Source organism: Nelusetta ayraudi, unplaced genomic scaffold (genome assembly GCF_046127955.1).
Source record: "Nelusetta ayraudi isolate G7.1 ecotype Tasmania unplaced genomic scaffold, CSIRO-AGI_Nayr_v1 ptg000053l, whole genome shotgun sequence".
Taxonomy (NCBI): Eukaryota; Metazoa; Chordata; class Actinopteri; order Tetraodontiformes; family Monacanthidae; genus Nelusetta; species Nelusetta ayraudi.
This window is the reverse complement of record NW_027466103.1, coordinates 3562942-3587500: the sequence shown is the minus strand read 5'-3', so window position 1 is coordinate 3587500 and position 24559 is coordinate 3562942. Positions and strand designations below refer to the sequence as shown.

The window sequence follows — 24559 nt, the reverse complement described above, 5'->3', positions numbered from 1 at the left end:
ACCAGGGAGAGCCGGCCCTCCGTTATCTCCATCCCTTCACCTCTCCCCCGCTCCAGCTGGCTGCACCACCACCAGAAGGATTTCCAGAGCCCGTACATCAAGACTAGCATGCAGGGGGATGTTTACAACTTCCTAGAGAGACCCGCTGGACTCAAATGCTTCCTCTACCACTTCCTTGTGTGAGTACATTATCTGATGACCACTGTGTGTCTGTGCTGGTTTCTACCGTGCCCCCGCCCCCCGAAGGCTTCTTCATGTTCACCTGCAAAAGAAAAAAAAACAAAAAAACATTGACTAATTGAAAGGCCGAAGCAGGAAAAACACTTTTAAAATCAGAAGCTGGTGTGAGGTTTATTTTGTAAAGTCAGTCAGACTGGCACGGCTGCTGTGTGTCAGACGCAGTCCCTGTCTCGTTAATTACATCTAGTGCTGTAACCCCCTGTCCCTCCTGTACCGGGATCTGGTTCCCAGTAACAATAGGAGAGGTGTCTGTAGCCTGCTGGCCGTCTGTGCCTGCTTTACAACACAGAAGCAGGTCAGTGCGTTCTGTCCAACCACACAGAAATTCCCTACCGTGGAGCAGATCAGCAAAGCTCATGCATGAAACATGCCGCCGACCTCTTGGCGCCGCTAACCTGACCTGTCAGAGGACCGCGGTGACCTGCAGTGAGACATAGGGAGCAGCAGGAACCCTCTGTGATTGCAACCCAAAGACTCTGTCTGCTCTGCGCCGGCGGTGTAACGAGCGTGGGAAGATGAGTGCACCGTGCAAAATTTGGACACAGAAAACATTGCACAACGGAAATTAATGTTGCCTTTTAATACAATGATCGCAGGTCACCGAGGGTACCGACTGACACAGATTCCGACAAATTAGGTCACTTAACTTTAATGAAGGTCAGACTGCTTAGTAAAATTCTTCTGATTATAAATAAGCATTCATCTCAAAATGCTAACATCATTGCACAAGTTATTGTTTTCATCTTTAGCTGTTTTTTTTTTAGTTCAGTGAGTCAGTAATTAAGTAAGTAGGCAAAGCAACTGTTCAGCTTGTTCATGTCTAAATGTCATTGGTCTCTCTCCTTTTGAGCTTTGTTGTTTTGGATTTTGTCTGATAAACACAATTAGTTACTGAGTTAGATCTTTTTAAAATGCTGGTGTTTCATCGTGGTGTCATTTTTAATGTCATGGCTGGTGGTAATGTGTGGCTGTGTTAAATATTTTTTTTAATTTTTTTTTTTACAAGAAATGGTGCCATCTTTCGCTTGCATTATTGACAAGCTACAGGAAACTCTGGGCCGACGAGAAGGTCCTTTTTTCAGTTTGTTCATCACTTGTAGTGATAGTTTGAAGCTTCCCAGCAGGATCTATGGTTCATGTTGTTTCACATACAATGTCCAGTTGTTGCTGTCCTGAAGCCCTTTTCCAGCAATGCATTTCCTTTCTGCTCCTTTTTTGTTTTTAGGACAGCAGAGACTAGTCCACAATTCAAAAGCTAGTCTTGTGTCTTTATGTTAGTGTTGTAGTCAAGACGGAACTAACCGAGGCCAAGACATTATCAAGACTAGAGAGTATCAAGATCGAGACAGGACCAAGACTGTATATATCAAAAAAACAAACAAAATCACAACAAACAGAACAAATGACCAGGGTCTTTTTTTTAATTCAAGTTTGCTTCTACATGAATAAAACAGCAACATTTCTTTTCAGCTGGGTATTTTTAATAGTTTTCTTTTACATTCTGCTGCTTTGACAGCTATTTTGAACAATTAAAAAAAATTGCTTCATTAAATTTAAAAATAAATTAATGAAGAATATGCGTCACTCTGGGTGTCACCAACAGAGTGAAACAAACATTCACAAACATTATCATTGCAGTGTTGGATGAGTCTCCACCCACTCAGAGACTAGACCCAGTAAAGATGCCTCAGAGTCTGAGATGAAACCGAGACCCTTAAAAAGTTGTCACCATCCCAATTTCAAGGACTACAACACTACTTTGTGTGGATGTTTCACTTCGTGGATCAGCACCAGTGGATGTATACCAAGGCAGCGAGCCAAGCAGCCGATTAGTCGCTTCTAGCGTTCCCTTAAAAAGGCAACAGTAACGACTGTTAGCATACAGCGAAGGGACTGAGCCCAGGACTCAACGTAAAAACAAATATATTCACAGGAGTTGAGACTGACTGGCAGCGTCATACTAGCTGCTGAATGGCCGACGTGACCTCACACTTGAGGGTTATATTTAACCCCCCCATCTTTGTCACGTACGAGATGCGGCCTGACAGCTTGCATATTCAGTCGGATGTTGACAAGATTATTTTGAAATGTCAGTGGTTTGTACAGGGGACTTTTTCTTTTTTTTCTTTTTTTACACGAGGCTAAAAAAAAAAAGAAGCAAAACTATCAGTGCACGTGTGGCTTGGATGTAAGCCCCTCGCATGCTGTCGATGATCACCGTCACGACAGGCCCGACCACACTGACGCTGACTGGCCTGGCTGCCTCACAGGATGCGCAAAAGCACACAGTCTTTGGCTTTGCTTACTGTTTATCTCACTGGACTCGTCTTCCTCCACTTGAGCACTGATATAGGGATGGCGCTTGTAAAAAAAACACAGTTTCACAGCAATCCATTCAAATGCTGAACTCGGTGGATCCACAGAGAAGCATGGAAAAATGTGTTGCAGGCACAGAATGCATTGCATTTGCAATGAAGCAGTTTTTTTTTTTTCCTGTGAGAATCTGCAGGCGATTCAAATTTACATCAGATAAAGACCTAAAAAGGAAACTGAGCGAGTTTGCTTTGCATTTAGGGTTTTTGTTACTTTTTGCAAACAGGATTTTCTTTGCTTTTTTTGGGGGGGGTTAAAATGGGGATAAAATTTGTTGAAAATTGAACTATCAGGTAGTTATCAAGGAGAGGACGCACAACGCAAGTGTGCAGCGCATAGGTGTGCGTGCCAACGACTGAGTCGACGTCCCTCCGAAGAAGAACAGCATGTGGAGAGTAGGCCCCAAAACAGTCTTATGCAACGGTATGCAACCTGGCGCTAACCATCACGTTCGGGCTGCTCCCTCCCTTTGAGTCCTTTACATAACCAGCATCGGATCCAAATGCCCTTCTCAAACTGCAAGCAGATTACTGGCATGCCTGTCATCCACCAAGTGTAAGACTTCCCTTTCTTCCAGCTGGTCAAGACGGCCTAAGCAAACACGTGTTTCCTGTGTCACTAATAGTGATGTCACAGCTGTCGCAGTAAGTTTTGACGGACAGCTTTAGTCACACAGTCGCAGGTTTACCTTCCAACTGACAAGTTTAGGCTACCGCTATTCTGATGTTTTTTTTTTTTTGTTGCTGTTGATGACGGAAGTTTTCTAGATTCCCTCATTCAGTGAGGTTTCCTCTTACATTTGCACTTACATCTTGCTGAAGCTATTTAACAGTAGTAAATTGATTGCAGTCAGAGCTGTTGGCCATGATGTGGTGCTCCGACTTTTGGTGTCCTAAGCAACCACTATGATGTAGCATAAGTAGTTTTGTTTTTTGTTTTGTTTTGTTATTAGGAATTGTAATCTTGATTTCATCCATCTAAGGATTCTTTTCCCAGAACTTCATTCTTCAATTGTCTAAGTTATCTAGTTCCTCCAAGAACCTCGAGTGTCACTGAGCGAGAGAAATTGTGCAGTGAAACTTTAAGTGAAGTACCTACGTGAAGTGTTGTTGGATTGTAAGGCCCAATCTGCAGTAGCACCTGCAGGACTTTCAGTCCAGTATGTCGATAAAATGTGATTTGAATCGACCATTGCTGTGTGAAATACCTGACCCTGTTAAGATGCTTTTAATTTAATTATCAACTCTTTCTCTAATGATACTACATCCTGTTGCTCCACTGCTTCAGTACTTTGATGATCTTCAGTCTGAAAAACTGCGGCTGCATGGCTGACACAGACCCTACACAGCAGTTAGCTTCGTTACCACTTAGTTGGTTAGTCGCGTGGGCTCCTTTCCATTCATCTATTAGTACAGGCACAAGATGATATCCAAGCCAGGCCAGAATATTTGTGTTTGTGGCAACTGGCTGATGTGGTGTAATCCAGCCTAAGCTCCTCCAGGGGATGGGATAGGGAGTGGTCCGCAGAGAGGGTTAGGGACTGTGTGACTCCGTGGCTGACTCTGCCTGTTAGCACTGGTGTCCGAGGGTAATTTATCTGCAACCATCTTTAAATTTTAATCCCAATCTGTTGTTTACCTGGAGAGAACACTTGTACAAGTTTGCCTGCTGTGCTGCCGGAGTCATTTCCACGTGTCACTGCACAGCGACACCTCTGTGCTTTATCTCACGCACCAGCACTGAGGGCTCGTCAGCTTTCTGCAACCCGCAGTGGTTCTTTCCCTTGTAGCTCATTTCGTGGGGAGTCCTCCGACGATGGGGGCAAAGTTTCCCCGTGACTCACTCGTGCCCCCGTGGCATCTCACTCTTCACGCAAAGCCAAAAGGATCCGTGGCCAGTAATGCTTTGTAAAGCCCCAGCCGTTTGTTTTAATCACATCCTAGGTGGTCACAGGGGCTGCCGCTGCTAAATAAGGTTGGGTAACGCAAGTGAGTGTCCCGCAGAAAACGCATGCACAAACGCACACACGCTAATTTGTTTGGCTCACTATATCTACAAATATATACTATCATGTCTTCTAAGAAGAAGGGTCGAGTCTGCAACCAGCCTTGGTGGTCAGGTTCATCATGAACTTAACATGAGAATCATGTAGAGCGACACATTAGCAAGTTTACTATCAAAGTAAATGTGGATCTTGAAGTACTGGTGTGAGGAGGTATCAGCTCTTGGCCTTGCACCTGGATCCCAGCACTGGGCTGGGCACCTTTACCTAAAGTTTTCCCATCAACCCACCAACAGGGACACGTGAACTGATGCTCACTGGATGATCAGAACAATCAGAAAAGCAGATGAGCGCCCCCTGGAGTCTGGATCTGCTCTAGGCTTCTTCCCACCGGGGGGAGTTTTTCCAGGCCGCTGTCACACTTTGCTGCTCTGGGTCGCCCTGTTGGTTTTCCCTCCGATTGTACAAAGAAGCTTTGAGACGCCTTTGGTTCTGATGTTCTGTACAAATAAATGTTGCTTGACTGGTAGTTAAAAACTAGTACTAGTATTGTCAAAAATATTGATATATCAATATTTTTTCGATACTGAAAATTAAAAACAATAAAATATGACTTCTCTGTAGTTTCGATGTATCGGTACTACATTGAGGCGACGCATGGCCCTGCCAACACACACACAAACACTGCGAGCGCTCCCTCCGCTAGGAAAGGAGGAGATCGCGTCGCAAAGAGAATTCTGTGGGACTTCAGCGCATCGAACATCGTATTGAAAATCAATACTTTTCCAAATATCGTGTCTAAGTCTGAAATCCAGTATCGTGACAACACTACGCTGTACAAATAAAAGTTGCTTGATTGGTAGTTAAAAAAAAAATCTTATCTGCTTTACAGGTTTGTCCCAGGTTTCCCTCTGGGTCTCCGGCTCTCCAAATGTTTAGTGGGACCTCTTTCCCAACTCAGAATGACACATTTGTGTATTTCAAAGGAGAAGAAAGTTGGTGTGGTCATGTGTTGACATTTTCACACTGGAATATAAACTGCATTTCCATGTTTAGCTGCTGATGTCATGCATTCATCCCTCTATCGCTGCGGTGTGTGGATTCCCCCGGATATTGCTCCATGTTGTTATCGCTTAAAAAAACAAAAACAAACAAAGGCAGCAGGCTGATGCACCAGCGACAAACACGCAGATTACACGACCTCACTGCCCTCCACCGCTGCCACGTCATATATACGCTTATCAAACTAAGATGATTGTTGCAGTGGGAAAGATATTGGTTTAACATTGATTTAACAGACCCCTGGTATTCGCACTGACCCCTGTGTCTGCTCGATTTATTTTCTTTGAAGACGAGACTGCAGTGTTACTGCTTTTATTTTTTGTCGTGTTTTTAAAATTTCTACTTAAATTATATTGTCAATATCATATTTTTACAGAATGAATATGTTAAGCAGCAAGATTTTTATTTCAATATATTTGAGTTAACGTGTTCTGTTAATACAATACCGTTCCGATTTCACAAAACAAAGCAAAGAAAAAAAAACATGAGTAAATTACTGTTACTTATATGGTTTCTTGTGCTTTGTTGAACGTGATGTTGAGAGATGGATTTGCTTTAAGCCTCATTTTGAGTTTTGAGTAACACCTCAGAACACAGAGGAGACCAGTGCTATAAAGGAGAGAGACAGAGGGAGAGAGAGAGAGAGCGAGAGAGAGAGAGAGAGAGAGAGAGAGAGAGAGAGAGAGAGAGAGAAACTCCTCCTTGTATTCTGTCCGGGACCAAAACAAAAAGCACCCTCGGTTTAGCCTCTGTGACTCACTCTGACTGTGTGTGTGTGTGTGTGTGGTTTCGTGCATTAATCCCCAGAGACTAAAATCACTGTCCCATCTGGCCGATGTGTCGTGCTCACTGTTCGGGGTCGGGGGGGGGGTTTCCTTTAAGCGTCTTTTCCTTCGTCCACCTCCGTTTGGTCTTCATCTTAATTTTCTACCTCACAGTCAAGAGACGAGCACAGTTAATAAACAATTCACACTGCCCCCCCCCCCACCTCCAACACCAGTAGATTTGGCCCCAATAGTTGATTCGGCCTCCCATGAGGATGTAAATGCCCCCCCAACCCCCAACACCCACCACCCTCCCCCGCGTGAATAACAACAAAAACAACAGATATTTACATAACCCCTTCCAGCATATGGCCTGTAATCCAGCAGGCAGCGCGTTCATAAAGCACCCACGCGCTATGTTTTGAAAGTGAGCTAAAACGTGATGCATGTAAAACTCATGTGGAAGCACTTGAAAGCCTCGTCCCGGGGATTAATTCTGGTTATTTCTGGTGAAAATGCACACAGGGCACTTCTAATCCCGCAGGGTCAGGATGCAGAACCCACCGACAGTCTGCATTGCAAATTTTAGAACCATGTGCTGAGCACCATTCTTATTTATTATTCTTATTTTCATTATCATATTATTATAATGTTTGTTTACATTTTGGGAAAAAGCAAAAGTGTAAAAAAAAGTTCCCTCACCCAATAAAAACAGGTAGTCACAAAGTGTGTGGCAATATTAATGATGGTAAAGATGATATGAATAATGGTAAGTATAATAATTCATAAAAATAATAATAATACAGAACATTTGAAATAATTCTATAGATTTGATGGTGTTTAGATGATGAGTAATCTCTAAATCTGTGTTGTACAGTGCAGGCCCTTACACTTCCACATTTCCCAGTTGATAGAATGTGCAATTAATCTTTTCTTACAAATGTTTTCTATTTTCTTTTCTTAATCAATCTTTTTATTTATTTACTTATTTATTTATTTTTACAAAAGCAGTTTCATATTTGTGGACTTTGTAACGATGAACATTGTAGGTCCGCTGGTTGTTGCTGACCCAGTGGAGAACCGCCCGGCACCATCTCTCCATCCTCCTCCTCCTCTCTCTCCTCTTCTCCCTACCTCCTCCTCCATCTCCTTTCCCTCCTTCCTCCTCATTAAGCTTGACTCAGGTGCGCTTTTGTGCCGCTGGATGTTCAAAGCTGGGAGGCTGTTTCCATAGACTGTGTATATATGGTGACAGATGGAGCGTCTTGTCAGACTGTTTCACTGTTGCTACGAGACGTTGGAAACATCACGTCGGCCGTTTGTGCAGTGCTTCCAGAGACACTTAGAAACCTCGAAACTGCATGATTAAAATAATAATAATAATAATAACTTGATTATAATAACTTTTTTAAACAAACAAACAAAAAAAAACCCTTCAAAATGAAACAGCTGTTTCAAATGGTGGTGGATTGTGAGTGATGGTGCAATGACTGGTGCCCATGTCGGTCTGACTGTGAAATGTTTGCTCTTCACTCAGCTTCCTCATGGTCCTGGTGTGTCTGATCTTCAGTGTCCTGTCCACCATCGAGCAATATGCAGAATTTGCTACCGGAACCCTCTTCTGGATGGTGAGTACAGTACAGGATTAATTTATGTAACTTTATTTTATGTGATGTAATGTATTTTTTTTTTTAAAGTCGACATTTTGAAAAAAAGCAAAACAACACTTGTGTAGTTATGTATTGGGATATCATCATTGGGATAATCATATGCAAAATCATATGCAAAGATCCAACGACCAAATATAGAAGGAAAAAATAAAATAAAATACACCTCTATGTGCCACTGATTATACTCCACTCTACCACTAGAGGGCGCATCACCATGTCTCGGCACCGTTCAACAAATGAAACGATCCCCTTTCAAAACCCCTTTTTTTCTCTCTCAAGCTGTTAAAATCGTCGAGATATTATTTCCTTTCGAGGAAACTGACCGACGGCTACCTTTCTGCCGCACTTAAATTGGTTGCAGTACCCAGATACAGCCACACGATGGAGACAAGAGATCTCGGATAACAACGATCCGTGTCCCGCCCACCATCTCGCGCCTCAAGCTCAAACGTAACAGCTGAGCTGAAAAGGACTAAGCCCTCAACCTATTGCTTCCTGCGCTGCGTTCATCCAGAAACATATGTGCGTGGCGACGGATGCACGGTGGCCTCCTGGGAAATGTTCCAGACGCTCATGCTTTCCATCCGTGCGTGAAGGCACCGATAAACCAGAAAAATCTGGCTCCCTGCTGACTGTCCCCCTCTCGTACTTGGTGGTGGATTGACTTTTTCTTTTCCCCCCTTCCTCTTTCTCTAGTTATTTTTATTTATTTATTTTTTTTTTTTGGAAGGAGGTGGTGGGGAGACCCGTGAAGGCCACTAAGTGATGCAACAAATCCAGGCCTTACAACAGGTTGAGGAAATGAAGGCTGCTGCCACTAGCATGCTGTGAACGATGAATCACACACGCTCTTGCACGTAGGCCTGGCACAAAGGCCATGCTCACACACACACTTGGAGAGACAGCAGTGCACGCAAAACGCACCATCCGCGTGCCACCGAGCAGGTCTCCGAGGCAAACAGAGGACAGAGACGCTGTTCTCTAAACTTTTGGCCAGAGCTGCTGTTCTGGTTATCCATTTATTTTATTTTGGGTTATTTATTTTAACCCCAGGATTAGCTCAAAACTGCCTGTCATCATCATCATCATCATCATCATCATCATTATCATCATCAACTCTTCCTCTTTTTTTTTCTTTTAAAAATCTCTCCTCCATGTTCTTTAGTCTTTATCAAATATTTTCCTACCCAATTTTCTGCAAATAAAACAGCAAGACTCACTGTTATTGAGGTTACAGTGGTCCAACTCTGTTCTTGTGTGTGCTTGGTGTTGGTAATGGGTGGCTTCAGTTCAATATTATAACACACCACAACATAAGATAATACCTTATCTCGTGTTTGCTATCCCCCCCCACACAGGGTGTGTGTGTGTGTGTGTGTGTGTGTGTGTGTGTGTGTGTGTGTGTGTTGGAGGGCATAGTAGGTGGGTGGCACACGATGGTGACAGCAGCAGCAGCTAAACTTTAGTTCAGGGAACACTGGCATCTACGAATCCCTGGCTGCTTGTTCTGGAGGGTCAGGGGGCGGAGCATGGAGTCCTTGAGGATGTTTGGCCTTCAGGGCAGCAGCCAAATTTTAAAACCCAAAAGGACTTAACGCGTAAACTGGATTTTGCCAGAGTTTAGACTAACTGTCAAAGAAGGAAAGTTCTGCTTTGGGTCAAGAATAATCACCAAAGACAAACAAAAAGAGAAATACGCGAACACAAGGTGAAGGCACTGAAGGAGTGCACGATGAGCAAAACTAGAGTTGCTGGTTGAATGACTGTTTCAATAATCTACAAGTAATGCTACAAGTGCAGGAAAATGTTAAGGTTTTTATCGGAGTAAATGAAATCCCTCCTGGATTGTAATCAAACCCGCTCGCTACCTTTACCTGCAGACCTTAAAAATGGATGATGTCATGTAAGTCCATGATCTTCTTTCTATGTGAAATGTAATGCGAATGCATTTGATCAAAAAACATGTATTATAACACACACGTCTGATGGGCTGCAAATTCAGTTCTGCTGTTCTTCACAAAGTCTTCAAACACATTCAATCCGGGGGCGGCTGGTATTAGTGCCCTTTGTGACATCACAAAGGGTTTCTGGTTGTTTGTTTCAGCACACAGTCTCAGAAAAAGGCAATCATACAAAAAGACTGATTTCTTTTCTTTACTGGATTTGATTGATAGACTTTTCTTACATCGGTTCACTTATGGATATCACACACTTTGTGAATGGAACTGACAGGATCAGCTGGGTTATTTTTTGTGTGTGAAATGACCGTCCTTCAAGGGTTGCAGCTCCCCTTTGGTTTGACACACAGACAAATCTCATCACATTTTCATGTGGTGTCGTAACTCCCCAGCAGCTCTCTCACCGCGCCTCATCCGTCCCCGGCCTGATGAGATTACCCACAGGCGGCTGTTTTAGCTAAACGTGCAGTAGCCAGTTTTATGATACAGCGTTCAAAAACACCCCAACATCTGGGTGACCCATTTCATAGAGTTATTATTGTGACTAATCCCTTCAAATTCTCCCAAATCGTGCGCACCTTTGACCGTCAGATATCCCCCAGATGTTTCAATTGTCAGACTCAATGATCTGAGATTAGGAGTTTAGGCAGCGGCGCTGCTGCGATTTAGTGAGTGGTTGTTGGTCACCGTCAAGGTTAGTTAGTCAAGTGGATAAAAAGAAGTAGCTCTGATTGAATTAGTGAGAAATCCTCTTTTCTCAAGCACAACTACCCAAGTAGGATTTTATGCTGATGTAGAACCTGCACCCGCTGGTCTGACACACTGTTAAATATTGTTGGGTTTGCACCTTGAGCAAAGATTTCAGCTCACATAGTGTCGAAAATAATTACACACGTGTGTCTGATGTTAGCGACTGAAGGAGCCTCTTTATGAAATTCACCTCATTAGACTGGAGGGAAAACAAACAAACAAACAAAGCTTTGTATAGAACTGGCAGCATCATGGCAGAGGAGGAAGTGACAACACAGCGCCCCCTGCCTGTGCTGTTCTCCCGCTCCTCGTGTCATGGCGACATGTAGGTGGCCACTTTGCGTCACTATGCACGCATTGAGAATTATACAGAATGCTTTTTCACATATTGGCCCTTTGATGGAAATGTTTTTACCCTCCTTCTTTGGTGTAGAGCACTGTTTTTCAACCACCATGTTGCGGCATACTAGTGCATAGTAAGATAATGTCAGGTGTGCAGTGAAAAAATATCCCATTTCACTTAATTGGTCTCAAAAGATTTATAACGTTCCATTGTGGCGCGACTGTGTTTGAAAAGGAATCTGAGCCAATGTGAGTTTCCTCCCAGGATATCAGCTTTGACTGCGTTGATCAGTGTTGACTTTAAACAGGCCCAGGTTGCACACTTATTGGGTATAATTGAATAAATAAAGAGGCTATATTGTCATTATTCGGCTAAAAAGTGCATTTTATAAGATTTTTGGTTGGTAGTGTGCCATGGGATTTGTTTTCCATGTAAAACTGTGCCATGGCTCATGGCAATGAGGTGGAACCCAGCGCTAATTCACTTTGATTGGTGAAGTGAGAGTTGAGTGAAGGTTTAACGCTCTTTGTCCTCCCGCCCTGCCTCGTTGTCTTCGGCTGATATGACCAGAGAGCTGCAGGGACCCTCAACAACCGTCTCAAAACCCCATTAAGCAAAATTCAGATCATTAAGGAGTAAAAAGTCTTCAAATGAGGACCTCCCCCTACGCCACCTCCCACACCCCTTCTGATATTGACTGACATTCTTGCCAGGCAGACCAGCGTCTGCTTTGACTGGCAGCTCATTGTTTTGGGGCCCGAGCGGTGCCGTGTTATTGCAGCAGGGCTCGCAGTGGTGTTGGGTTTCATACGCAGGGCTGACCGGAGAGCAGCCAGTTCAAGCAATCAGCAAGGTGGCCACCCACACGGCCAGAGGCTCCTTCACTGACAGTACGCTGGCCAAATATTATGCGTGCACGGCGGGCCAGGAAAATGATCCCCCGCCATGCCACATTTTAATTAATTCATACAGGGGCGCCTGCCGACGCAGACAACAGGGAAAGTTTCCCTCCTTCTCTTCCTCCTCAAAGGACACTGGCTACTGTCAATGTTTTTTCTTCATTTCGCTATTTATTATCTCATTTTCTAATTATTATTCTCTTACTCTGAACTGATTTGCTGATGAATGATTGTGCAGCCGAGAAACTGAATTATCTGTCTATCTATCTATCTATCTATCTATCTATCTATCTATCTATCTATCTATCTATCTATCTATCCCTCCATCTATCTATCCATCTATCCCTCCATCTATCTATCCATCTATCTATCTATCTATGACACCCACATTGATTATTTGGTCGTCCTATCGGTTTCGGGGGTCTCCTCCTATAACTTCACTGACTTGACCTTTGACCTGCCCCCAGTGTCAACTGTCATCGGTGGCCCAATCAGCCGCCATCTTTCCACGTGGGCGATCTGGGCTCCTGGCCAACCGCCTCGCAGGCTCAGCCTGTCATTACTCGCTTATATGGGAGTGAATCCGTGGCAACGTGGCCTGGCCCAGTTTGATCTCTGCTTTTCTTCCGTTTTTTTCTTCTTTTTTTTTTTCAAGAAATAATCCCTCATTTTCCTCCTCATGCTCTCACGCTGCTCACGTCTTCATTCCACAGCCCCTGGTGTCCCTCGCAGGCTCTCAATCTCTCATGTTGTGCTCTGTGGCCCTGCAGGAGATCGTGCTGGTGCTGTTCTTCGGCTCTGAGTACGTGGTGCGGCTGTGGTCGGCCGGCTGCCGCAGCAAATATGCAGGCATCAAAGGACGTCTCCGCTTCATCAGGAAGCCCATTTCCATCATAGGTGCACCTGGCTTTTATGTTGTTGTTGTTGTTTTCCCCTCCAAATTATTGCTGTATCTTTCTCTCTCTGCAGCTTTTGTTCACGCTGTCAATTAAAACTCACTGCTTTCAGAACAGCTTTTCATTATTATTATGTTATTATTTTATTTTTTTGGTTATTATTTGTGTGTATTGAGTTGCATTTTTCTCTGCATCCCCCAGATTTGATTGTGGTCATCGCCTCAATCATTGTGCTCGGCGTCGGGTCCAACGGCCAAGTGTTTGCCACATCTGCCATCAGGTATGGCAGCTATTGCCCCTGTGGGCTTTTGCTTCTTGTTTTTTTTTTGGCAGTAAAATAAATAAATAAATAAAAAGGCTCAGTTAGAATGAAAGAGGCAGACAGATGATGGGGCTGATGTCGCGTGTGTCGCAGGGGCATCCGCTTCCTCCAAATCCTGCGCATGCTGCACGTGGATCGACAGGGAGGGACGTGGAGGCTCCTGGGCTCTGTGGTCTTTATTCATCGACAGGTGGGTTCAAAGTAGTGTTGCGTATAGCGCTTTATATTTTTTTTTGTAGAGCGCAACAAATTTGCGTGATCAGCAAAATATTGAGTTGCAGTTAACATATCCCATGTGCCAAGGAAGAATTAGGAAGTAAAGAGATGAAGGAAATTCAAGCACGTTTGTTTAAAAATAAATGATGTGTTGACTTCATAATAAGATTTGAATTATTGCTTTTTCTTTTCCCCCCTCAACAAGTATTTACTGGTGTACCCATTGCTATTTTGGACATTGTGTTAAACAACAAGGGCCACTTATATAATGCTCCCCTCTTAATCCTGAAATCCCTGCTTCTCCAGAAAAGTTGTAATGACCCTTTAAAATGTCTCTGATGACCATTGTACATTTCTGAGACGCAACTGATGAATGATTCCTATTATAGGCTTCCCTCTGTTGTCAGATGACCTCCTTATTGAATGACGTGCTTTGTTTAGTGGAAATGCACCTTTAATCTTAATAGGTTGGCGAGGAAGAAAGGACTGAGCACACGAGGGTGTGCGCTCACTTCACCCGGCCAATATTCACGTTTGCTTGTTCATTGAGGGCCCACAAAAAAAATAAAAGAAATTAAAAAACCAGGAACATTTAGAAAAAAAATAATCTTTAATCCCAGTCATCATAATCCCCACAAAATATTATGTGTAAAACAAATGTGGTAATGTGCTCAGAGGTCAAAGGTCACCTTTCACAATCGCAATCCAGCTGTGTAGCGATGCATTTCTGCTTATTACACTTTCCTGCTCTGAAACTTCCATTTAATTAAAAACATTGGCATTTGGGCCGTGGGAATGTTGTTATTGTGTTTTTTTGCAGCATATTTTTGGGGTAAAGGAACACAGGTAGGTGTGATGAGACAGGTAGGAACAGTCCCATGTCAGAGAGCGTATGTGAGGAATGTCAAGTAACAACATTCGCCATCTGATTCGCACATTTATTTATTTTTTTCCCATGGATGTTTTCCCAAATTCATTCCAAATGGATCCCCCCCCCCACCCCACTGCTTCAGCCGTGGATGCCAGCATATGTTGACTTCTTAAAGTTTGATTTGAAGCATACTTAACACCAAGTTTTAACCAGTAATAAGATGACATACTTCACTGGTATATTTAGTTTATGTATCCATGTTAGAAAGAGCTCATAGAAAATGTTTGGAGAAGAAGGAGGCACTTTTGACTGATATGATTAGAATTTCTCTTGGTCACAACAAAAATGGACCAATCACCGCAGCCAGGTTGTCAGATGTTGTCTTTTGCTTGTTATCCCTCCTCCTCTGCACAGTCAAGTTCACTAATTTCTGGGCGATTTTCCGTGTTTTCCAGGAGCTGATTACCACCCTGTACATTGGCTTCCTCGGCCTCATCTTCTCCTCCTACTTTGTCTACCTGGCGGAAAAGGACGCTGTGGATGAGGAGGGCAAAACAGGTTTCTCCAGCTATGCTGACGCCCTGTGGTGGGGAGTGGTAAGACACTTTTGCTAGTCCTACTATGAAAAACAGACTTTCATGTGGGCTGCGCAGCTCAAAGTAGGAGTTTTTTGACCAAGCAAACCATGGTTGTTACTTGAAGTAGATCATCAAAATGAATTCAGTAAAACTTGAAATGGCCATAATGAGGCCCTTTTAAAGGTTAAATGTGTAGTATTTGGAGATTTTAAAGAAATGGTGACATCAAGTGGTTGCAATTTAGACTGCTGTGCACTTTCACTCCTCTTTCCTCTCCTGAGCTTGCCAGTGAACTACCGTGGACTGCACACATAAACCTGGATACATCGCCCACCTTCGCTGGTTTATTAGAAGACTTCAGCGTTCACCCAATAAATACAAAATGCGTCCACACCAAATTGTCCAGACCAGGCTTCCTTAGAAGAATGGTGGTGCAAGATGGCAGCTAACTGGGAGCGAGACCCTTGCTACATGTATACTGTACTGCGTACTGCGACCACACACTTTTATTAATTAATTTATGGGTATGTTTATTAAGTTTTTACAAATTTAAAAATAATGAATCAAGCTAAAATTTACACACTGGACCTTTAAGCATGGACTTTCTGCAGCTTTCAATATTGTGGCCTTCCCCTCAAATTCATATATTACTCTGAGCACTTTTGAGTTCCCCAACGTCGCATATATACTTGAATCGCTGCATCACGTCTGAAAAAAATCACCTCCTAAGATTCGTATCAACCAGCCTTCACCAGTGATTGGCAGTAACGCGTTAGAAGTAACAGATTACTGTAATCTGATTACTTTTTCAAGTAACGAGTAAAGTAAGGGAGTACATTTGCAAAAACAGTAATTACATTACTGTTACTTTTCCGCAAACTGGCTGCGTTACTCAAACGTGAGACTGTTTCATGACAATATATGAGCGACGCGACGTATTCGCGAAGTGCAGATATACGTAAACAGACAACATGGAGCACAAGAGCGAGCAGGACCGTGCAGCGTTTAATGCTTGGAAGCAGCGACATTACATTGAGTTTGACCCGGTCAAAGATGGTAAAAACATTAGCGTCCACTGTACACTCTGCGTGGGGGGAACTTTTACCTACAGCGAAGAATTCTACCTTAAATCTGAGCAAGCACCTAGCAAACCAGCACAGGAACGTGAAACTCACTGATAAATAAACATATATATATACATATATATATATATATATATATATATATATATATATATGTATATATATATACATATATATATGTATATATATATATATATATATATATGTATATGTATATATATATATATACATATATATATATATATATATATATATATATATATACATATATATATATATATATATATATATATATATATATATATATATATATATATATATATATTATTTCTATGCTGGGATATGCATAAATATAAGTTAACAGAAAGAAAGAAATTAAAATGATTATGAAAATATTGTGGAATGTGCAGAAAATAGGTTTAAATGTTCAACAATTGTCTTCAAGTCGGACTGTTGTATTTAATTAACTTGTTAAATTTTTTCCCTGATACAATTTACATAAAGTTAAGATTGAAAACTAATAAAAAAAAAAAAGTCTTTAAAAGGAACTGTTTCATTTGATTCAATTTAATATGAATACAGAAAGAATAGAATTATAGGATTTATGGTGTGTTCAGTTTGTGCATCATGATTTTGAAAAGTAACTAGTGAAAGTAATTAGTGAAGTAACTAATTACTTTTGAAAACAAGTAATCAGTAAAGTAACTGGATTACTTTCTTGGATAAGTAATTAGTAGTTAGTAACTAATTACAATTTCCAAGTAACTTGACCAACACTGGTCTTCACCGCGAACTCACTAGTGAGGCCGTAGGGAAATGCACCAAACCCAGACAGGTGTGCTGACGCTTCCTGTGCTGCTGTCCGGCCGTTTCTTTTTATTTCCTTCATCTTTTTTTCCCTCCGCCCCTTTCTCCCTCCGAATGCGGTCTCAGGCTCCCAGAGCAGTTAATTAAACATTTGAATTGAACGCGCCGAGTAATGAGAAACCTATGGCAGCCTTGTGCAGGGGATCAGCGCCACACAAAGAGGCGGCAATGAACCATTCACCTCTGGGTCTCTCCGGCTCAAAGCACTTTTTAGAGCAGCCATATAAAGTGTCAGTTCCCTTAATTAAAACTTTAATTGTGGGATTACTACCTTTATGTTGCTGAGGGTTAGTGGGGGTCACGGTGCTCCTCGCCGTCCCTTGGTGAAAGTCCGAGAGCAGCTTTTGTTTTGCACTTGCGCTGTGGACAAAGGCGTCGCTGTGCGGGATTTGCACCTTTTTTGTTTTTGTGAGACTGTGATATTATCCCGCACAATGAGCGCAGGCCAACTTCTGTTTTTTTGTGCGTGTGCGCTTTTTGTGGAGCGCTGATCAAACGCCGCTGAGCTCCGGCCGCCTTTTTCCCCCTGAAATCCTCTGTGTGAGTTCCAGACTGGGATGTGCAGGTGCAGTGCACAGCTAGGGCTTCAAATCTCCTCTCTTCTCCTCCCCTCTCATACTCTTCCCTCCATCCCTCCTTCTCCTGAACTGTCTTCTTTGCCCGGTTGCTGATGACGGATAGTGTAAAATAAAGCTTTTTGACTCCACGGTGGCGCAATAGTTGCCTCACAGTAAGAAGGTCTCCAGGGGCCTTTCTGTGTGGAGTTTGCATGTTCTCCCTGTGTCTGCGTGGGTTCATTCCAGATTCTCCGGCTTCCTCCCACAGTCCAAAAACATGCATGTGAGGTGAATAGGGAACTCTAAATTAACTGTAGCTGAGTGTGCGTGAGTGTGAATGGTTGTTTGTCTCTTTGTGGCCCCGTGATGAACTGACCACTTGTCCAGGGTGTCACCTGCCTTCACCCTATGACAGCTGAGAGAGGCTCTAGCAGACCCCCAAGACCTTGAGTGCAGGAGGAAGACGGTATTGAAAATGGATGGATGGATGGATGGATGGATGGATGGACTGCCATGCTTGTATGCAAACAACTCAAAATTCATCAAAACAGACTCTCACTCACACACACACACGCACACACACATAAACACACATGCACACACATACTTGCACACATTCAGTGGCCCCATCTTTGACCTTTGTTCTGGACTAGAAGAGGTTTTTGCCTCACACTCCCCTGCCTGAACCAGACGAGTGTTTCTGAGTCGACTGTTCCACTCTGATGGTCCGGAGGACATTGTTTAGTCATCGGATTTGTGGACGAGGGATTAAAACCCCTCCAACCCTCTTCCCCACAACCCCCCTCCTCCTCCCAACGTACACCAACCAGCACTTCCCGCCTTTGCTCCTTCTTCATCTCCTTCTTCATCTTTTTTTTCTTTTTCAAAACTCTCCCAAAGCCCTTTTAAGTATCTCACCTTACATCAGCTGCTTTGTGCTTGCGCTCAGCGGCAGCTTATGCCGAGATGCCCCCCCATGGACGAAGCTGGGTAAGCCCAGTGTGCTCTCAATGTGTCACGATTGGCTCGGCTTTCAGAGCGGGTGTACATGCAAATGCGAGAGGTATTTGTTTTCCCCTCCTCATTCTGGCAAATTCCTCCACTCAATGAGGATTAGCTGCCAGGATTCTTATTCCCCTTTGAGCAGGAAGAGCCCTGAATGGCTCCAGTGGAGGGACCAGGGCGGCGTGGCTGATGCACTTCTCTCTCTCTCTCTGTTGTCCTGCTCCTGTGATACACTGCTCTGGTACAGCTCTCACACATGGTTAATGCATCAGCTCTGACTGAAAAATTTGCATTTGATTGCATTTTGTTTGGTGTCAAACTGACAAATTGAACTTTTCGGGGCAAAGAGTTTAAACCAAGGATAGTCAAACGTACGGCCCACGGGCCTGATCAGTATAGGAATGAGTTGCAGTTTTTCAATTAGAGAAACTGCTGTTCTAAATGTGTCCACTGGATGTCGTAATAGCATTTCTGCTACACAAACAAATGGTTAATACCAGGGCTTAGCTAGCCCTGGTATACCGCCACAGAGCTGAAATAGCTCTGCTCCCTCTGTTTAGTTTGGAGATGGCTTTTAAATTTGCTTGGAACCATGGCACTGTTGGACAGCTTTTCGCTGCACACCAGGCATAATGGAATCGGCTCGGTTGGTTCCCTAGCAAAAGTGAATCCAAACGCAATATAAATTTCATTGTATGGTCTTAAGCTCGCCTTCTTTTACTTTTTTTTCATACTTGGGCCTTCGTCTGGGTCAGAATGTTCTTCAGGACCAGAGGGCCCTGATTGAGTACTTTTTCTTTTTAAATATTTATCCATTGCGTATCACTGCCGCTGTCTCACCTGAAGCCTCATTAAGCCCCTTTCCCACTGGCCAAAAAACCCTTTTAAACCGGCTAAGAATGGGCATTTGGTGGCAGTGGGAATGTCTCACTGACTCACGTCAAACAACCCTGCAAGCGACCCGGGTTGAAATGGGAGTTAGTGGGCTTCGCTCTAATTGGCTTGCAGTGGGAAAGGCAGACCCACGTCAACATCACATCTGTTAGCTGCCGCACGTTATAGTCATAATATTGCGCCAGGTGTTTCTCGTAGAGAAACACCTGGCGCAACATGCATGCTGAAGACAGCGGAGATTGTGTTACCCAACCGCGTTGGCCGATGTGAACCTTATTGATTTATAATGCACTACACCAGTCCTTCTGAAAGAGTTGGGCGCACACCCCTTGGGGGGCGCAGTGTGAGACCAGGGGAGGCACGTGTGGACCCGGGGAACACATTTTTTTTTCTTTCTTGACGTAGTAGAATAAAGTGTAATTGGACATCCACTACAATAGATAGTGGCGCTCTTATTGTCAGTGTATGCGGAGGGAGTAGCTATTAGCTCCATGTGTAGGGTTTTTATGCACCGAGCATGCGCACACACAGCATCGAGCAGGAGATATCAAGTGCAGTGAACAAACCCTCATGACAACATGAAGAAATATTTAACGGTGATGAAAAGAAAGGCGGAGAAAGACGGACATAATGAGACTAACGAAAGTCTCCCGAAAGCCAAGACCAGGAAATATGACGTATGAGCGTATGAAGCGCCTGGCTTCACCGACTACGGTTAGAGACGAGGAAAGACGTCTCCTACCGAGTAAATGTGGACTGTGTTTACCCTGTCCAAAAACGTTGGCAGCGGACAGCATGAAGCCAAATAAATTAAGGTGCCACTTACAGACAGTGCACCCCAATCACGCTGAGAAGCCGCTTGAGTTTTTACAGCAAAAACGTGGTGAATATCATCAATAATCCTCCCGCTTTGTGAACTCAACTTCAGTAAACCAGTGACCGCTGACGCAGAGCACTGTTGGTCAAATATAAGGTTTTATATATTGTGCCCCTGAGTTAATGTTGCTGGTCAACTTGAATTCATCATTATTATTTATTGATTTAATCTGATTTGATTTTTCAGATTTAAATAGTTCTATTAGTCAGTCGAAAAATGTTTGTAGTTTGAATAAGCATTTAATTTTATTTTTGAATCTCAGGTAAATTTGTGGACTTTAAATCTTTTCTGTAACAGACTAAAGAACAATGTCAAAGTTATTTGTTGTAAGTTGATCTATATTTATTTTTTATTTATTATTTTATTTTTTCTAAAATGTTGCGATTACTTAACAGATGCTGAAGAGAAGGCAACATAGAAATATACTGGAATGTTGTCTTAGGGTCAAGGATGTACTCAACCGGGTCAACCATATTGAAATGTTTTTTATAATACTGTTTCCTTTTGGGTTCGATTCCGGGCCTGGGACCTTTCTGTGTGGAGTTTGCATGTTCTCCCTGTGTCTGCGTGGGTTCTCTCTGGGTTCTCCAGCTTCCTCCCACAGTCCAAAAACATGTACAATCTTCTTCATTTGCAAATTTAGGACATGTGCACAAATGACATTTAAATATAGATAACTCAGATGGTTCTGGAGATGTTTGAGGTTTTTGAGCATGGTGTACAGTGCCGTGAAAAGGTTTTTGCCCCCTTCCTTATTTCTGTTTTTTTTTGTTGCATATTTCTCACACACAAAGGTTTCAGATCATCAAACCAATTTTAATATCACACAGAGACAACCCAAGGAAATACAAAATGCAGTTTCTAAATGCCGATTTAATTTATTAAGGCACAAAAAAAATCCAAACCTATCTGCCCCTATGTGAAAAAGTAATTGCCCCCCGAACCTAATAACGGGTTGTGCTACCCTTGGCAGCAATAATTGAAATCAAGCGTTCGCAATAATTGGTGATGAGTCTTTCACATCGTTGTGGAGGAATTTTGGCCCACTCTTCTTTGCAGAATTGCTTCAACTCCGCCATATTGGAGGGTTTTCTAGCATCAACTGCCCGTTTAAGGTCACACCACAGCAACTCAATTGGATTTAAATCCAGACTTTGACTTGGCCACTCCAAAACCTTAATTTTTTTTTTTTTGAGCCATTCAGAGGTGGACTTGCTGGTGTGTTTGGGATTGTTGTCCTGCTGCATGATCCAAGAGCGCTTGAGTTTAAGGGCACAACTGATGGCCGGACGTTCTCCTTCAGGATTTTCTGGTAGACGGCAGAATTCATTGTTCCATCAATCACAGCAAGTTGTCCTGGTCATGAGGCAGCAAAGCAGCCCCAGACCATCACACTGCCACCACCAGGCTTCACTGTTGGCATAATGTTCTTTTTATCAAATGCTGTGCCATTTTTACGCCAGATGTAACGGGCCGCACACCTTCCAAAAAGTTCAATTTTTGACTCCTCAGTCCACAGAATGTTTTTCCAAAAGTCTCGAGGATCATCAAGATTTTTTTTTGGCAAATGTGAGACGAGCATTTGTGTTCTTTTTGGACAGCAGTGGTTTTCGCCTGGGAACTCTCCCATGGATGCCTTTTTTGGCCAGTGTCTTTCTTATGGTAGAGTCGTGAACACTGACCTGAACTGAGGCCAGCGAGGCCTGCAGTTCTTTGGATGTTGCTCTAGGTTCTTTTGTGACCTCCTGGACGAGTCGTCGTTGCACTCTTGGAGTAATTTTAGTTGGTCGACCACTCCTGGGAATGTTTGCCACTGTTCCCAGTTTTCTCCATTTGTGGATAATGGCTGTGATACTGGTTCGCCAGAGCCCCAGAGCCTTGGAAATGGCTATGTTACCTTTTCCAGACTGATAGCTTTAAGTCACTTGTTTTCAAATTTTTTCTTGAATTTCTTTGGATCGTGGCATGACGCGTTTGTTTCTTGAGATCTTGTAGCCTGCTTCACTTTGACTGACAGATTCTATTTAAGTGATTTCTTGATTCAACAAATGTGGTGGTAATCAGGTTTGGGTGTGGCCTGTGAAATTGAACTCAGCTTTCCCAAAACTGTAGTTAGTCACAGTTATGGGGGGGATACTTTTTCACCGAGAGCCTGATAGGTTTGTAATTTTTTGTATTTTTTTTTAATTAAATTATCATTTAAAAACTGCACTTTATATTTCCTTGGGTTGTCTCTGTGTGATATTAAAATTGGTTTGATGAACTGAAACCTTTGTGTGTGAGAAATATGCAAAGAAAACAGAAATCAGGAAGGGGGCAAATACTTTTTCATGGCACTGTATATGACTCTAAAGACTGTTCCATAGTCTGATTGTGCATGGACAATCAGCAAATGAGAGATGGAGGTATCTCACTTCAGAATGTATGGTGGTAATGGGAGGAGATACAAGGTTACTTGAGGAAGTGTCTGCATCTGTGTTTAAATTGAATGTTTGAAAGTAAAGCTCCGAGACTCCCCAATCCATCTGCTCGTCTCGTTTATCAAACTTCCACAGTGGTGACCCGATGGTTCCTGGACTTTAACATCACATTGACGTCACAGCTCCCATCATTGCGCCTGCGGTGTATGCGGCTACAGTCTAGTTGCCGGAGTTTTGGCAACATGATCCGGCCCCATGGTTCCAGAATATCGAGGCGCAGTTTCACCTCCACGGAATCACGGCGGATGACCCTAAATATTACCATGTAGTGGCAGCATTGGATTCCTCCACTACTCGCCGTATAATGGGATTTGTGAGGGACCTTCCAGCAGACGGAAAAGAAATGCGCTCAAAGTGCAGCTGTTACGGGTGTTCCAATTGTCAGACGAGGAGGACGGGCTAGCCGTTGTTTCCTCTTCGCTATTGATCACTTGGAGAAGATACACATACATTCGTTCTTATTTTCAACCATTTCCCCCTTCTCACCTGTGGAAGCACAACAGATAACACACATATGAACGTCCTCCATTACGATTCGCTCCACATAAGTCTCACGAGCCACTTGAAAGACTTCCTCTCTAGCGTTATTCCGCGGGGCGAACGCAACCTCCACTGGTAGGTGTGGGTAACTGCACCCTGCTCACTGATCACTCTCACACAAAAGCAGGAACAGTGTTTATGCCACAATTATGCTACATTTGCTACTCACAACCTGCAACTCACTCTGGCCTGTCTGCCACTCTGGCTACTTCCATCTCTCCCTCTGTCTCTCTACATTTTTTGTATTTCCTTCTCACCCCAACTGGCGCTGTGTGAACAGTGGGAGATTGTGTTTATTATCATCGCCGCTCTGGCACCAAGGTGATGAAAATAAGTGTTTATTTTATTTCTTGCAAACAGATGCCTGAGATAACTTTATCTTGTTCTTGTTAGCTGGACAACACAATGGGGCCACAGTATGCAGCCATATCCCGTCAAAATTCATCACTAATTGATGAAGTTTATAAAACGGAAATTAACAAGTTCTGTATACAGTATATTTATAGTCTTCTTAAAGTATTAATGAACAGCATCCATCTGAATTTAAATGGTTAAGTTAATCAAACACTTAATTTACAGCCCAAAACACAACTTAAGTCAGCGCAAGTCCAACTCCTTTTTTAAGCAAACATTCCCACATGAGCAGCATTTTGGCGACAGTGACCAAGAGAAATGCAGTTTACATTAAATTAATAAGTTTCAATATTTGTAAAAACACTTCAGCTTGTTCGTAATTCAGCTTGTCTGCTGCAGAGCGAGCCTGGGCTTGAGCGCCCAACTCCAGCAGCAAGTGCCAGCCGCGACACATGTAAGCCAAATCGCTAGCGCTAACCCTTAGCATATGACCGTCGCGTCCCAGCTAATGGAAACGGCGACACCCGTCCTCGTCTCGGACACCCAAAGTATTTTAGCTGATGATCCGCCTGAGCGTCCCGGGTTCGGTTATATTGTGCAGGTGTAAGGAAGCAACAAACGGGACAGGAGACAAAATCACAGGTGGAACAGTATCCTGTTTCTTCTTTTAATCTTGATAGACAGAACAAACATTTGCCGCGGTAACACTTCCTCTCCTTTATTTTTTACTTCCGCCCTACGGCAGCTCAGAGGGACACACCTCCTCTCGCACCTAACACCGAACAGTCTGTTACACTACCATTGACACAACATATTTCAAACAATTAAACTTACCGTATTGAGCACACCTGTCGCCCTCTGTCAGTCAGGCTCAATGCATGGTCCGTATGGCAGTGCCAAGTGTGTGTGGGAACTTCCCATTGGTCCGACCTCCCATTAGTCTGACGAAATCGACTACA

At 43.2% G+C, this 24559-nt stretch overlaps 1 protein-coding gene across 1 annotated transcript in view; it reads left to right on the top strand.

Moving 5' to 3' along the window:
• kcnq1.2 (potassium voltage-gated channel, KQT-like subfamily, member 1.2) overlaps positions 1 to 24559 on the top strand; it is a 177468-nt gene that overhangs the window by 472 nt on the left and 152437 nt on the right. The window contains exons 1-6 of the mRNA XM_076037983.1: positions 1 to 179; positions 7979 to 8069; positions 12832 to 12958; positions 13159 to 13237; positions 13373 to 13469; positions 14822 to 14962. The exon at positions 1 to 179 is cut by the window's left edge and continues 472 nt beyond it. Of these exons, the coding sequence (XP_075894098.1) occupies positions 1 to 179; positions 7979 to 8069; positions 12832 to 12958; positions 13159 to 13237; positions 13373 to 13469; positions 14822 to 14962 (714 nt within the window). The remainder of the gene's footprint in view (positions 180 to 7978; positions 8070 to 12831; positions 12959 to 13158; positions 13238 to 13372; positions 13470 to 14821; positions 14963 to 24559) is intronic.